At 39.1% G+C, this 16,293-nt stretch overlaps 1 protein-coding gene across 1 annotated transcript; it reads right to left on the bottom strand.

The window, feature by feature from the left end:
• Nucleotides 1-4,110: 4,110 nt before the first annotated feature.
• On the bottom strand, nucleotides 4,111-15,270 carry LOC579836 (dimethylaniline monooxygenase [N-oxide-forming] 2). Its single transcript, XM_030990329.1, has 7 exons — nucleotides 14,976-15,270; nucleotides 12,762-12,910; nucleotides 11,267-11,585; nucleotides 10,698-10,753; nucleotides 7,432-7,825; nucleotides 6,904-7,154; nucleotides 4,111-4,899 (listed from the first exon to the last, which is right to left on the bottom strand). Exons 1-7 carry the CDS (start codon nucleotides 15,085-15,087, stop codon nucleotides 4,558-4,560), a joined length of 1,623 nt encoding a protein of 540 aa, XP_030846189.1. The 5' UTR covers nucleotides 15,088-15,270; the 3' UTR covers nucleotides 4,111-4,557.
• Between the last annotated feature and the right edge of the window lie 1,023 nt (nucleotides 15,271-16,293).

Here is a 16,293-nt window from a genome sequence, read left to right as displayed (position 1 = left end):
CCTCTTTTTCTTCCTTCTCCTTCTTCTTTTTCTTCTTGTACTTAATATCATTTCTATCATCAGTTTAATGTTGTTATTATTATTATCTATAATAAGTAGTTCTTTTAATTTTCTTATCTGTCTGTAAATATTACTATTTTAACTTATTAATTAAATACATGTCTGTAAGGGACCCCACTGGAAATAAGCTCTCGAGCTTTCGTGGGTTATCCTGTTCAAGCTGACTTATTTTTGATCTGTTATTATTGTATATTGTTGTATGTTGGAAGCTTGTCGAATAAAAATCAATCAATCAATCAATCTACGTACAACGATACCCAACGATGTTGAACTTATAAGGAGGTACAGATTCGATAGGGAAGGAATAATAGAAATTACAGGAATGATCCATGATGACATCGCACCAAGGGCGAATAGAAACCATGCCATTCAGCCCATTGATAAAGTTCGTGCAGCCTTTCACTTTTACGCGACTGGGTGTTTTCAAACTACTGAAGGGGATACCATGAAGATATCCCAACCATCAGTTTCAAGAATAATTCATCAAGTTTAAAAAAATAATTTAAAAAGAAAATCTGCATTAAAAGTTTATGAGCAGAGGACTGGGTTAGTGGCTAGAGGAGGGCATCTTCTCAAACATATTCTATTTGTCCCCCCTCCGCTCTCTTTTTTTTTTAATTTTTAAAGCCTCATGCACCCCCCTCTTAACTATCAATCCTGGCACTTCACACTGTATAAACACACATTTTTCTCTGCATCTCTTCTCTCTCTCCCCATTTTGTATTTCATCATCACCATCATCATCATGGATTGATCATCTTCCAACAGAGCCCAAATATTTTAACTGTTCATCCAAATCATCAACTTTTTTTTCTTAGTTTGATCTGCTTCGGCATGTTTGGGAAATTATCAACCAAAGCTTATCACTCAGAAGTAATTAGATCTATCATTTTTGTAATTCCAATTTCTTCTTTAATTGGGAAATGTACCTAAACTTTATTAAATCTTTAAATGAATACATGCACTCAATACATTAACGAAACTATTGGATTTTTATGAAGTTTATCTTTTAAATGCTTTTATTAATATTTCGATTATATCAAATAACAGCTATGTATTTTCACTATCAATGACTTGTAACATTTAATGATAACCACTTTCCTTGTAACTTATATATAGTTCCTAAAACCATAATATACTTGCAGTGTTTATATAAAAAATATGCACTTCTCCTAATACAGAATCAATTCAATACATACCTTCAACAATGAGTATATATTTCACAAGATAATCAAAATTGAGGCAACCCGAGGCATTTTCTCAGACCTAAGAGAAATGTCTTAGAAGTTAATAGAATACGGGCCTTGGTGTCCCACACATTACTAAGTATTATGGTATCATAATTATAAATTGATATTAAAATATAATTTTCTTTATTATGTCATCTGAGTCAAGCATCAGTAGGAGCTTGTAAATTATACATTCATCATACATGTATACATTGCTAAAATCTAAGATGTCGCTAGTAACATATGGTACAAATACAAAATAGCTTTCACTCGCCCATGCACATATGAAAAGAACAAACAACGAAATTGGATATATCACGATACAGCATAATGGGAAGATACAACAGTAAAAGAAATTCAGAATGATGTATATATATATATATATATATATATCAGACACCATTTTAAGTGTCCAGTGTTTTTTCTTATCCAAGTTCTGTCAGCCCAGAGCACAATGCATACATATACCATAAGAACATGCATTTACTTGAGATCTCCAGGTTGTCTAAAAATTCAGCCTACTGGTCCTTCAAAGAACTATTCAAGCAAGACCTTCACGAGACCAAAAGTTTCAGTCTCTTTAAGTTCTATAACAAACGTCCAAATGCTTCACGGGGCGTAGTGTTTTGAGAGGGTTTATTGCGGCTTATTATTAGAAACATTCAAAATAGCAGCCATAAGGCTGAAACATATTGAATTTACAACTTAAAACATACAAGAGTAAAAAAAAAATGTCCATTAAAATGTAATGCATTAATACATTTTGATAATTGAGGTAGGCCCTATATTGAAGTAAAAATTAATGGAAATGTTGTACAGCATTGTAATTCATTGACATTTGTAGGAATTCAAATTTATTATACAATGTCATGGCAGGCTCATATCAAAACAATTTGTAATAAACTCTCGATATTAGTTGAATCCAATTGAAAAGTACATGTATTTACAAGTTAAAAGCAAAATAGTCTTAGGACTATGACATAATATATATAAAAATATCATATTAAAACTCTATATCAAAATTCAATGAGTATGGAAAGGAAGAAGGGATGAATGAGGAATAGGAGTAAGGAGCAAGAATTAACAAAAAGTGAGAAAAGAATGAAGGAAAAAGAAAGGAAGGTTAAAGGTAAAGACCAGTAATGGTCATGCGATTGCATTGTGAAAGAAACGTTGTGGAATCGATCAGAAAAGGTTGATCATCTGGCATTTAGCATCTGCAAGGTTCTGGAATCATCAAAATGATAAGAAATTTGGCCCATTCTTCGTAAAGTTACAAGCACTATACACAGAAAGATGTATATGGGACTACCCTATATCTCTCACAGACCATGAGAGACCACAGAGAAACAAATTTACCAAATATATGAATTAGTAGGCGGTTTCCCGGCAAATTTTTTATGATCATGTATTAGTCAAAACATATTCTTTCACATGATTGGTAATGAGAGCTTCCATTTCATTTTTTGAAATTGGGGCGTTTCCAATACTGGTCTTTACCTTTAAGTAAGAGGAATATGTCAAGACAGATGAGGTGAAAAACATGTGTAATGAGCCTTCTATTAATTAGCTTTAGAATGTATAGATCCTCATGACTTGTACAAACCATAAACATATAAAACATGTATTAAATATTATTACACATATTGTGTTTTATCTTTCGTTATGTTATTTGTATGTTCTTTATTTATCTGTAAATATCAATGTTATAATTATGTATGTTTTTATATGACGAATGGAATAAAATGAAATGAAATGAAAAAATATGTTTTGACTTTATAAAAATAAACAAACTCTGCATTAAAAAAAAAAAGATAAAAAAGGATGTTATGGGTCCCAAGACTGGGGGATTCTGTGTAAAACCCACACACACAACCCACGCGCATGCACACACATACACACACATCTACCTTATGCATATACAAGACCTCAAGACTGCATAATAATGATAAATAATAATAAATGAGATTATTATTTTTTTTTATAAGGTGCCTAATCTACTTGAAATCAAATGCTCATGGCGGACTCAAGAACAAAACAAAGAAATGATCCCATAAAAGCAGCTACATCATAAACAAAGAAAAATAAGTATTAAAAATAGAACATACAAAATGACATGACAGTTTATAATATTCCAAAATACAAAGTTACGTTTATCAAGATTATTTTAAACACTTCAACCGATCTGCTATTCCAAGGAGAGCATTCAACAGCAAATGCCCTACATGAGCAAGATTCTTTCCCTCTATTTAGTATTGGGCTTACGAAGAACAATAAATCCGGAATTTTGAGGGCTAAAAGATCTGGGCGGAATGTAATGATGTATCAAAGTAATATTGTACTGTGGAGCAATGAAATAAAGGCAAGTTCTAATATGTTGAAAATGCAGCAGAAGCTTTCATATCTTGGTATAATTTGGATATATTCTACTTTCTCAATTTAAAACCATGATTTTACCAACATTAGGAATAAGAGTATGAATAAGAGTATGAATTAGGAATAAGAGTACAAAAATATAATCACAAACTTTGTTCTACATCTTCAGCGTAAGGTATGTGACATATCATTTGACTGCATGCGTCTCCTTGACACCGTACCAAAATTTTCACATTTCTCTTCAATCATATGACAAAAACTCGTTGTTTAAAATTGAAACCCCCATTTGACTTTCACTACTCCTAGAGCTAAGCCTAAAGTAAACGCTAGACAATGTAACCCCCCTGCCAAGACCTTTGCCAGGTGATAGAGGGAGGGAGAGATATAAGCATGATAGAGGGAGAGAGGAAGGGAGAAAGAGTGCTAATTTTCACAATTAAATTTGTTGTTATATCCCCAATTCTTGGTCATTTTGCTTCGTTTGAACTTTCATTATGGTCTTCATCTTAATTATAAATGACTTTTGGACAGGAAAATATCTTAAAACAAGTAAAATATATATTTCCTACTTCTCATCTCCTTTCAGGCAGAGCCCCAGTAAGAGTTTGTTTACACTATTACGTAAGATGATGAAGAGTACAGCTGCCATCTCTCACACAGAACTGCAAGGCTCTGTCCAAGTTTAAACGAGAGAATCAAAATTGGGGTATAGCTATACCCCACCTGGCTTACATAGGTTCCTGTGTTATAGTGGTGGGGTATTAGTGGCTCTGTCAAAACGAGAGAGGCGAAATTGGGGTAGCTATACCCCACCTGGTTTACATTGGTTCCTGTGTTATAGTGGTGGGGTATAGTTTTAACCAGAGCTTTTCGTAATGATACAGGCACTTCTTTAGCGGAGAAACATGTACACAAGTAGAGACAAAATGGCGCCAATAGTGACATAGATCTTGATGAAGGACCTCTGACTTTCTTTAAACGCTTGTAAACCTTCCCTCGCATCTTTACGCACTGACGTCAATGTAATACCATGTACCTGGTTCTCTTTGCCGTCAATAAGAGCCTGTCTCGCACCGGGCGTGGCCCCGGGACCAACTAACCTGTGCGAGGGTGGGTAGGCCGGTGTGAAGTAGAAGTAGTAAGCTAGTACAGGATCGGTGAAGAGAAGCTTTGTCAAACTTGGTAGCGCCCCGATCGCTTTGGCTAGCTGATCACGGTATGCGGTTGGGTTGAGCTGAGGAAAATAACAAAGTAATGGTTGTATCTTTTGTGAAGAGCGGAAATAAAAAGAAGGGTTGGTATTTCAATGGCAAACGAGAACAAATATGAGGTATATCTGTGTAATTTGGGCCCGTTTGAACTGAGGCATATACAGTGCATATATAATAAAGGTATACCCATCTTTGGTAGATTCCTATTTAATGTTTAACAAATTTCTTTTAAAACTAGATGGAACTTCGACTGCGTGCAGTCGAAAATGATGCCTCCGCCAGAGCGATTTCACAAACAAACAAACAAAAGCAATTTTTCAAATTCAAGTTTAATTGTAATCCATTAACAGGTTCTCAGAATATCGTGATTACAAGCTATTTTTCATATAGGCCTACATGTAAGACCCTTTCATCTTTGACCTCATGATCCTAAAATCTAATCAGTTTATTGGCTTTGCAATTAAGATACATACATGTCTTGAGTTTGATGGTAATTCGTCCATCGGTTCTAATAATAATGCGATCACAAGCTATTTTTGCATATATGATGAGCCCCAAGACCTTTGACCTTATGACCCCGATCTAATCAGTTAATTGGCTCAGCAAGATACATACATGTCCTGCGTTTGATGGTAATCTGTCCATCGGTTCTAATGATGTGATCACCAGCTATTTATGCATACATAATGAGCCCTGTGACCTTTGACCTAATGACTCCAAAATCTGATCAATTCATTGGCTCTGCAAGATACATACATGACCTAACTTTGGCTGGAATTCATCAATTGGTTCTTGGGATAATGCGATCACGATTTATTTTTGAATACATAATGAGCACTGTGACCTGTGACCTTTGACCTTTGATCCGTGACCCCAAAATCTACTCAATTCATTCGGCTTTGCAAGATACATACATGACCAAAGTTTGGCAGGAATCCATCAATTGGTTCTTGAGATAATGCAATTTTTTTTGGACTCCAAAAAAAAAAAAAAAAAAAAAAAAAGTGTCCGCTTACCCCCCCCCCCCCCCCCCCCCCCCCACTGAGCGACTTTTTGGCCGGCACGATTTTCAAATTTTCCTGAGTCGTTGCAAAATTTTGGGCCCAATTTTAAACCCCCCCCCCCCCCCTGAAAGAATCCTGCGTACGCCACTGGGCCCAAACAATGCGCCTATCCACTGGAATGCAATGGCGCCACATGGCGCCACTTGGCGCCAAGTTACACCTTGTTTGCGCCACTGCTCATCATCATCATCATCTTCTGATGTAGCAGCATCATCACTCCAACATTATCAAAAGCCTCAGACATATCAAAATTGTAAATATTTAGTAGAGATGTTGTTCATACAGCAGTTGAGGAGGGTCTGAACCAGGTAGCCGATGGCCGGTATTTATATAGTCGGCAAGTAGCGCCAAGCGGCGGCAAGTTCAAACCAATTTGGCGACCTTTGGCACAAACTAATCACCAAGTGGCGCAAAGTAGCCGTCTATTGGCGCGAATGGCGCCAACAGGGTGAATTTTGGAATCAAATGGCCGTGTAATGGCGCGAACTGGCGCAACATTTTGGAGTTCTAAAAAAAAATCGTTCTAAATATATCGCAGTAATTGACGAACGGACAACCCCAAAACATAATGAATCCGTCACTACCTATATGTGGAGGTGTACAAAGAAAAGATGACAAGAATGAAGACTCTTCTCACAGGCTCAACTTCTTCAGTGCATTAGTGGAGCACTATATGGTAAATTGGCGAAGGCTCTTGACTCCTGATCATACCAGAAGTCCCGAGTTCGTATCTTGCTTTGTGCTTACAAATTATTATTAGTCGTTGCTTGTTCAGTTAAAACAAAAAATCACAGACAGACTTACTATGCATGAGGTGTAATCTGAAAATTGTTTGTAGTTCAGGTCCTTTCTGGTTATAACCTCCTGTTATAACCTCCAGGATTTGAATCTTGCTCTGCGCTTACAAATCTTTATTAATCGTTGCTAGTTGAGTTTTAACAAAAAACCACAGACAGAACTTACTATGAATGGGCAGTGATCTTGAAATTGTTTGTAGTTCAGGTCCTTTCTGGTTATAACCTCCTGTTGCATGTCCGTGAGGCTAGGTAGCTTGACCTCTCCTTTGATGACCTTTGTGATGTACCTTGCCTGCATCTCAGAGAGTCCGTTGACACCCATGGTGTAGGGAAGACAGATCCCCACAAAGGATAGGGTGGGGTGGCAAAATTTAGTTGGAAACATGTACTGATACAGCTCTATCTTATCGTATCCATCTAAAAGAAGAAGAAGCACAAGAAATTAAGTTGGAAACATGTACTGAAACAGCTCTATCTTATCGTATCTATCTAAAATAATACATCAGGAGTTTTGGAAACACGACAGACATCGGGAGTTTGGGAAATACGACAGACATCGTGAGCTTGGGAAACATGGCATCAGGAGTTTGGGAAACATGACATAGGAAGTAAGGTAACATGAGGACAGGAGTTTGGGAAGCAAGACATTCATGCCCCTAAAGCAAAATACATCTGATTATTTGAACCAACCCACCTGGTATGACTTCCTCCTTGAAGAAAGGGAACTTGAGCCTGTAGCCTGTGCCAAAGATGACACAGTCAATGTCTTCAATCACCGCACCATCTACAAAATGGACACTCGAACCTTCAAATCTTTCTATCCCACTCCTGATTCTCACTCTTCCTTCCATGATACTAGCAGGCAGGTCTTCACCGACCATTGCATGGACAGAGAATGGGGGTTTGAAGTGCTGTATACCCAGCATCTCCCCATTCATGTGGTAGTTCAGCTTGTTTAACAGCCAGTTCTTAAAGAGTCGTGGGGGAATCCAAGTCTTCCATCTCTGTTCGAGGAAATCCTGGACGAATTGATTGTTGTAAAAGAATCGTGGAATACACCACGCTCCTTTCCGCATGCTCAGGTATACCTGGAAATCAAATAAAAAGAAAAAACATCAGATGTGCATAAATGTTAAGGAGTCGTGGGGGAATCCAAGCCTTCCATCTCTGTTCGAGGAAAAATAGTGGAATAAACCATGCTCTTCGTCGCAAGCTCAGGTATACCTGGCAATCGAATGAAAACAAAAAACCCTTCAGAGTTGCTTCTCTTAGAATAAAATCCATGGTGTATCTACAAAAACATTAAAATCACTTGAAATATTCCTAATTTTTCTACTGCCCAGTATATAGCGATCCTCAGGAAAACCTGCAAAAAATAACAGCAAGAAAGCCTACCAGCTTGTGAAAGAACTGACATGCTCAAAACAAGGGAGAACTACTATCATCGAAGACAAAACAGGGAAATGTCTCACAGAAGAACAAGATATTCGAAAGAGGCGGACAGAGTATTGTTCCGAATTATATACACACACAATATTAAGAGATCCCAAGGTGCTAGATGTCCCTCCACCAACAATGACAGCTACCTTATCCTGCGGGAAGAAGTTGAAGCCACAGTAAAATCTCTGAAGAAAGGCAAGTCGGCAGGAGTGGACAACATTTCATCGGAGCTGGTCCAGGCAGGAGGAGAGGCCATGATAGATATGTTACTCATCATCTGCAACAAGATCTGGCAGACAGGAGAGTGGCCATCACCTTGGACTCAGTCCCTGATCATCACTCTCCCCAAGAAGGGCAACCTACAACTATGCCAAAACTACCGTACCATCAGCCTGATCAGTCATCCAAGTAAGGTCATGCTAAGAATCCTCCTGAATAGACTGAAGCCACAAGCTGAGGAGATCATCAAAGAAGAACAGACAGGTTTCAGAGCAGGAAGGAGCACAACTGAGCAAATTCTAAATCTTACAATACTCTGTGAGAAGTACCTGCAACACCAGCAAAACCTTTACCACGTCTTTGTGGACTTCAAGAAGGCCTTCGACAGAGTTTGGCATGCAGCTTTATGGGCAACCATGAGGCTGTATAACATCAACGCCAACCTGATCAGAACGATAGAATGCCTCTACGACAAGGCAACCAGTGCAGTCTACCTTGACAACAACATAGGAGAATGGTTCCGAACACAATCGGAGTACGTCAAGGATGTCTACTCTCCCCCACTCTCTTCAACATCTTTCTAGAGAGAATAATGGATGACGCACTTAAAACCCATGAAGGAACAGTCAGCATCGGAGGCAAGATAATTACAAACTTGTGTTTTGCTGACGACATTGACGGCCTAGCTGGACAAGATCAAGAGCTAGTCAACTTGGTAAATCACCTTGAAAAGACCTCCACATCATATGGCATGCAGATCAGTGCAGAAAAGACCTGGTTGATGACAAATAACACCAATGGCATTAGCACCGACATTACCGTAAATGGCAAGAAACTGGAGACAGACCGTAGCTTTAAATATCTGGGAGCTGTAGTATCGGATGAGGTATCCAAGCTTGAAGTACTCTCCAGGATAGCCCAGACCACAGCTGCAGTGACCAAACTAAAAGTCATCTGGACAGACAAAAACATCGCCATCAGCTCCAAGATCAGACTGATGCGCTCCCTGGTCATGTCCATATTTTGTATGCATGTGAAACGTGGACCATAACAGCAGACACTGGAGAAGACTCGGTATCTCGTACAGAAATCACATAACCATATAACCAATGAGGTAGTGAAAACCAAAATTGAAAACGGCATCGGGCCGTATGAAGACCTCCTGATTTCAGTAAAAAGACGCAAACTGAAGTGGTACAGGCACGTCACATGATCATCTGGACTGGCCAAGACTATCCTACAGGAAACAGTACAGGGAGGAAGACGAAGAGGCAGACAGAAGAAACGATGGGAAGACAACATCAAAGAATGGATTGGCCTTGACTGGAACATCATACGGCGGAAAGCTGAGAACTGCGAGGAATGGAGGAAGCTGTTCGTAAAATTTACAGTGGTGCCCCAACGGTCAGCCAGACTACGGGACAGATGAGATGAGATGAGAGAGGATGCTTGCTAGCCCTAGAATTACTGTATCCTACTCAGTGCCTATGGTGGCCCTTAAACAGACTAGTAAACTTCCAAAAATGAGGGAATCAATTTCACTGTTAATTTCAGAAGAAGAATCTTTTCACATGAAAAATAAGGATATCAAGATTAACAGATTTGGTATAGGGGTTCTTGTTTTGGGAGCATTTAGGAACACCCTGTAGGAGTTCAGGTTTGTCAAGTATAAATGAAACTGATTTTTAAACACTCTAGATAATTTCATGTCTGTGTTTAAAGGGTTAATTATATAGGCTTAATAATTATATCTTTGCCTCAGATTCTAAACAAAATTCTTGATTTAGCTCATTTTGCAATCATAATTATAAACCTGTAGATCCGTCGGGAATCCCATGACTTTTACAAGCCGATCGCATGTTTGATTATCAAGATATCTATGATTGGAATGTTAAATTTCAGAATTCGCTTTCCAGACGGTTTTTATGACACTATACAGTCTATTGGGAAAAATGAGTATGGTAAAACTGGTCACTCAAAGATTTTTACTTTTTTGAGGCACTTCATGATATTTCGTAACACTGGGGGAAGCATCACCAAAAGTTATAGGTGTTGAGATTATACCACGATACACCTCCATACAAAATTTGAAAAATATCTGTCAAGGAATGTGGCAGTTAGAGCGCAGACAAAAATATGACGCGGCGGCGTATAACGCTGCTGTACCCCACCGGCATACTGCCGGGGGATACAATAAGGGATGACGAATCTGCCCCTGAAGGTGGGAGGCCTTTGTGTGGTTGTAGATCAGTCCCAGGCGTAAATGTCTGTTAAATCCCAATTACACACACGCACACTTACCTGACTTGCATGATGACTGACAATGGTGGAAATGTCTCCTCCTGAGGTCCCTGAACCTGTGTGCATGAATAAAGCAAAAAATGTCAAAATCGGGGGTGCGGCCTATACGGCGATGCAGCCTTAACGCCGGCAAATACAGTATCAGGTTAATAAGGTTAAAAACTTGAAAGTCATAATCAAAAACATATAATTAAGGGTATCAACAATCCAATTAAGATTACCTGAAACAGTTTTCAACTTCGGTTTAGGGTTTATTCTTGGCTAATTTTTTACAGTCAATCTTTATAGATTTCAATATGAACATGGTGAGGTAATTATCTCTTCTCTATTTGTAGGCACCGACCATTGGGCCATTGAATTAAAGGGTCGTAGAACCTCAGGCAACAGGTGAGGTGCCATGGATCTGGGTCATTGGAGGATTATTCGACGTCCTTAGCGTAGCCTAATGAGATCACATAAACATTGAACTATCGGCCACTTGGGCGTCTTTCCGTAATGACGTCGCACTGATGGGTTATTGAATTATTGGGCCGCGTAAACAAATAATATCTGCGTCCTTTCACAATTACCTACAACAAGCACCCTCTTGTCTGTGAAGCAAGACCCTCGTTTGACTTGACGGCTGTGCATGATCTTTCCTTTGAAGGAATCTAACCCAGGATAGTCGGGCATGTAACCAGCAGGATACAGGCCAGTGCACACCATCACAGCGTCGAACACCTCGCTTCTTATCTCGCCAGAGATTGGGCGGACTGTTACCTTCCACTGACCGGTGTTATTGTAGTCATCGGCCTGGTCGATGGACACGACTTCGACATTGAAGTGGATATGCTTGAGAAGATCGAAGTGATTGGCATACCGCTCGTAATACTCTTGTATGTCACTTGCCTTAGGAGTAATAAAAAAACTAAATTTAGGTAAGATTTAAACTTGTTATGTATATTGAGGTAATGATGTCAGTTGCATCTGTATCACACTGATCCTTACGGTAATCATTATAACCCGAGGGTTATGTGCAATATAATTATTCTAAACAATGTTTGGAATGTACAATATGTAAGAGATGGATTAGTATAAAAAAAAATAATCACCATTCTTAGTATTCTTGTCACAGCTTTTCTTTGCATGCCGTTGCGTAACGGGGAGAAGGGAAGGGCACATGTTTTAGGGGGGCGTCACTTGAAGTTGTACAAATATACAAAGGCCCTCAAATAAAAATGAATATAAAGGTGTTTAAAAAAAGGTTCCCATGAAAAACGATTGCTTTTCAGTTTTCAAACACCCTTGTATTAAAAATAAGACGAGAAACCGCTGAATAGTTTGGACCGATCTTTTCATGCAACATGTGTGTGTGTAGTCCCATATAGCTAGTTCGGTGCCCAGTGCATATGACCTCCATCAAATTTGGGCCCATTTTTTATTATGCTGATTCTCAAGCCACACGATACACACCAATTGTTATATACATGTAGGCCTAAAACAAAATCTCCGCAAACGCTTCTAAGTTCTAGACAACTTCTTTCGCAATGTGACCGCTTGACTAGAACTAATATTTTCCTGCTAAATTTATGCCGCAGGCCATTACGTAGACGAAGCTCAAGCGGTAAATGGGGTTAAAGCCCCACTGCACGACTTGTAGCTACTTGAGCCCTCTATATAGCAAACATTGCCTTGTCGTTGACCATGCATTGATCCCCCATGGTCCCCTTTTTTCTTATGTTAATTGAGAGCTGATTTGATGAGATAACCACCTGTCAGTGACCATGCAGGGAGGTCTAATCCCTCCTGCCCAAACTAGTGCGGTGGGGCTTTAAGATATCCAGTTAACAACTAAATTATTCACACCCTTACCAAGCTTTGTAATTTTTGAGGTATGTGAAAAATGTATTTGTCCCAATTTATGAGTCTTGAGAATGTGACATATCAAAGCTTACATCTATAAGTATTCAACAAAGGCCCTAATTCTTGAGTTCTGACAGAAACAAAAAACATCAAATGTACAAAGTTATAACTTAGATGTTAACTACTGTACGTGAGCAGTGGAATAAATCACTAAAAGACTACCCTTGGGAAAGGCGGTAGAGACTTCTTCATTGGAAAGTCTGAGTAAGCCATCATTTCCTTGGATACGTTGGAATGAAGACCGTAGTAGATAGCTGCAGGTCCGTGCGGATCAGATCGAGGATCATCATCAGAATAATACCATAAACCACCTGATCAAGGTGAGAGAGAAAACAGAAACGGAAAATATTAACTAGAGCTGCAATGGCATTAGAACGGTATGCATGCATTGACGCCATGTTTTTACATGGCAGAAGAAATAGGGTCTCTTGGACTATTTCAAGGTATCTATTAGGAGTCTGCAGCATCTATACTGCTTTCAAACTGGCTTCTATCGGAGTCACACCGATAAAATACCGATTGAATTTCCTTCCCGGAAGTGAAGAATTATTACGTAATTATTAAGCCTGCGCCCATCTAGCTAGCATGCAGCATGTTCAACAAAAAGTCAAGAAACACAGCTGGTTACTATATTTACCGGTATTTTAATCACTGTTTTCTCCAGAACGAATTCACAGTGGCTGTTTCATCGGTGTCACACCAATAGAATGAGATTTTAATCGCATATTTCTCTTCTTTTCATCTGCTATTTCTCTTCTGTAGCATTCATAGTGGCCGTTTGAGGTCAGTTTGAAAGGGGTATATAGTCCAGAATCTGTCTTGTTCCTGACATTCCCTACACACTTGATTTGAGTCGCAGAAGATGGCGTTAGCAGCGAACTCATAATAATGCTCACCAGCTAGATAATAAGGATCAGCGTGAGACCACTACTACATCTACTACAAAACAACTGCCATTGATGATAATGCTGATGATCACTGGCGTACTAATGGGGGGGGGGGGGGGGGGGGGGGGGGGCTTTGGGGGCAGTTTCCCTTCCCAAATAAAATTCAAACATGGTTTATTTATAATTCTATATACAAATATTGCTGAAACGACATGATTTTTGTTTGCGTTTGTTGGAAAATGACAAATTCCTTAATTATAGTCAGGCCAAAAAGTGCCCCTTTTTTCATAGGAAAGATGCCCCCTTTTACTTCCGATAAGCCCCCCCCCTTCAAATTATTTCAAGTAGGTGCCCGTTCCACATTCTTATAAGTGCCTCTATCCAACTCTGATGAGAGTCCCTTTACCTCTGATAATTGCCCTATTTAAATCTGAGAGGTTCCCATTTTACTTTAACAGGTGCCCTTTTCTTTTGTAGTAAGTGCCCCTTCGTCTTCAGATAAGTGCCATTTATTTATCCTTGATGAGTGCCCCTTCTCACCTCTAATAAGTGTTTCCTTTTTTTATTTTGACACGTGCCCCCTGCTTTTTCGTTCTAGTAATAAGTGCCCCCTACTTTTTTGTTCTAGTAATTGCCCTTTTACCTTCTCACAAATGCTCCTACTCCTACGTCTTATAAATACCTTTATTAAAATCTCATAGTTGCCCCTTTTCCTACAACAAGTGCCAAATATCGTTTTTTTAATAAGTGCCCCTTTTTATTCTCTCAAGTGCCCCTATTCATCTCAGGTGAGTGCCCCTTTTCAGGTACAAGAAGTACAGCTTATTCGCCTCTTATAATTGCCCTTTTTCAATTCTGAGAGGTGTCCCTTATATTTTGACAAGTGCCTCTTTTTTATTCTTATAATTGCCCGTTATTTTGACGCGTGCCCCTTATCCTTCCTTATTAGTGCCATTTTCCTTCTGACAATTGCCCCTAATCCTCCTTTATAATAAGTGCCTAATTTTGAAGAAGAAGAAGAAGAAGATCCATCTCTATTATCCAAAGAGTTCGGAGCTCCCTGGAATTGCACTCCAGCAAAGCATCGCGAGTCAATGCTAATGCGTATTGACCTTTAGCAACTCATACTTGCTGTGAGGCAGGTATTATTAATATTAGACCTACACAAATATACACACCGCACAATATTTCATAGACTGCACACAATAGGACCGACTTGGGCTGATCGGCAAATTTGACACTAAACTTACAATTTGAATTTTTAAATTATTCTTTTTAACATCAGTAAGTTGAAAAAATGTATTTTACTGCTATTTAGGTGTCATCAATTGTCACTAAAGTACCGATTTTTAGTGAAATCAGTTGAGTTTTGTATAGTGGTGTTTGAAATGTTTAGAATCAAAAGCACATCTTTTACTTTACTACACAGACAGGATAGGGATGCTCCTAGATTCTATGTGTGCTGGAATTGAACAGTTCCTTGACTTACCCAAGTGGGACGTACGCTCGTAGCATACAGGTTGTAACCCTTCGTCGAGACATGTTTTAATGGAGGGGAGGCCCGAAGCTCCAGCACCGACCACCGCTATGCGACGAGCCATGTTCAATCTCGAATTCGATGGACACTATTCAATGCCCCTCATCGGTTTCAATAAAACAGCACAAAGTGGTCTGCATTTAATAGCACCCTATGCACCCGCGTACGCACTCGCACAAGATGGAGAGAAAGAGCTAGAAAGATACTTGTTTTTGTTCTTCTTCTGATTAGTCTAGGGACTTTTAGAATTGCACGTTGACAGCCTTGACTGCAACGTGTGACGTCATTTTAAGGCACTGCGCATGCGTCACACCGTCTCAGTCGGCGATCGAGAATGCGTCAACATTGATTTTCCTCAATCTAGTACGGTACTAGTATATGCCGCGTGCGCATAAAAAATATACAGTTCCTCCAGGGACATGCCCTGGTTCCTCAGGTAGACAAAGGAACATCCCTTCCCTGCTATTATGTAAAAATGTGAAGAACAGGTGTCACATGCATGTTCACCTATTCTACACATTTTTACATAATAACAGCAGGGAGGTGACATGCCCTGATAACAGTGAAGGGATGTTCTACCACGTAGCAATAGGCCATTTTCGTTATGTAACCAAATTTAATGCACAGGTCTTTGTGAAGTGCCTCAATACAAACTATTTCTTTCACCTGATAGGAATAATAGTATTTCAATAGACAGAATCCTAACTGCATACATTATAGTTGTTGCCAGCTAGGTTGGACAAACATTATGGCTTGACCTACCTAGCAACACTTAATATATGCAGTTGCATTCTGACTATTGAAATACTATTATTCCTATCAGGTGAATTCAATAATTTGTATTGAGGCACTTCACAAAGACCTATGCATTAAATTTGGTTACATTACGAAAATGGCCTATTATTGAGAGTAGAATGAGGAACTGTATATTTTGTCCTCTTTCTTTGTCTGTCATGTTTATATACTTCCTACATGCATGTATATCGTTGAGTGCAATCTAAAGATTTCTAATTGTAGTCAACATGGGCAGTTGAGTACGTTGACACGCATGGTCAGTTGGCGTTCGTCGTGTTCTCGTCCACTCATTCTAAAAGTCCCTATTAAGTCTACGTCTGCCGCCTTCAAATTGACTGAAGAGTCTTGCAAGTTCTGAAAACCCTGTAATGCACGTCAAAACACATAGCATTGATGACTACATGTATGTGTTGCTGAAACGAAATATCCATTCAATAGAGCTAGCTGGGATATATTTGTCTCGAAAGAATGCGAA

The sequence above is a fragment of the Strongylocentrotus purpuratus genome, unplaced genomic scaffold, assembly GCF_000002235.5.
Source record: "Strongylocentrotus purpuratus isolate Spur 01 unplaced genomic scaffold, Spur_5.0 spur5_scaffold_19, whole genome shotgun sequence".
Classification (NCBI taxonomy): Eukaryota; Metazoa; Echinodermata; class Echinoidea; order Camarodonta; family Strongylocentrotidae; genus Strongylocentrotus; species Strongylocentrotus purpuratus.
This window is presented reverse-complemented; position numbering and strand designations above follow the sequence as displayed.

Excerpts from the sequence above, each read along its gene's own strand:
- LOC579836 (XM_030990329.1), bottom strand. The coding sequence starts at position 15,087 with ATGGCTCGTCGCATAGCGGTGGTCGGTGCTGGAGCTTCGGGCCTCCCC. Across the intron at positions 11,586-12,761 it reads CTCTACCGCCTTTCCCAAGG|GCAAGTGACATACAAGAGTA; the intron begins GTAGTCTTTTAG and ends ATTACTCCTAAG. Across the intron at positions 7,826-10,697 it reads TCAGTCATCATGCAAGTCAG|GTATACCTGAGCATGCGGAA; the intron begins GTAAGTGTGCGT and ends TTTGATTTCCAG.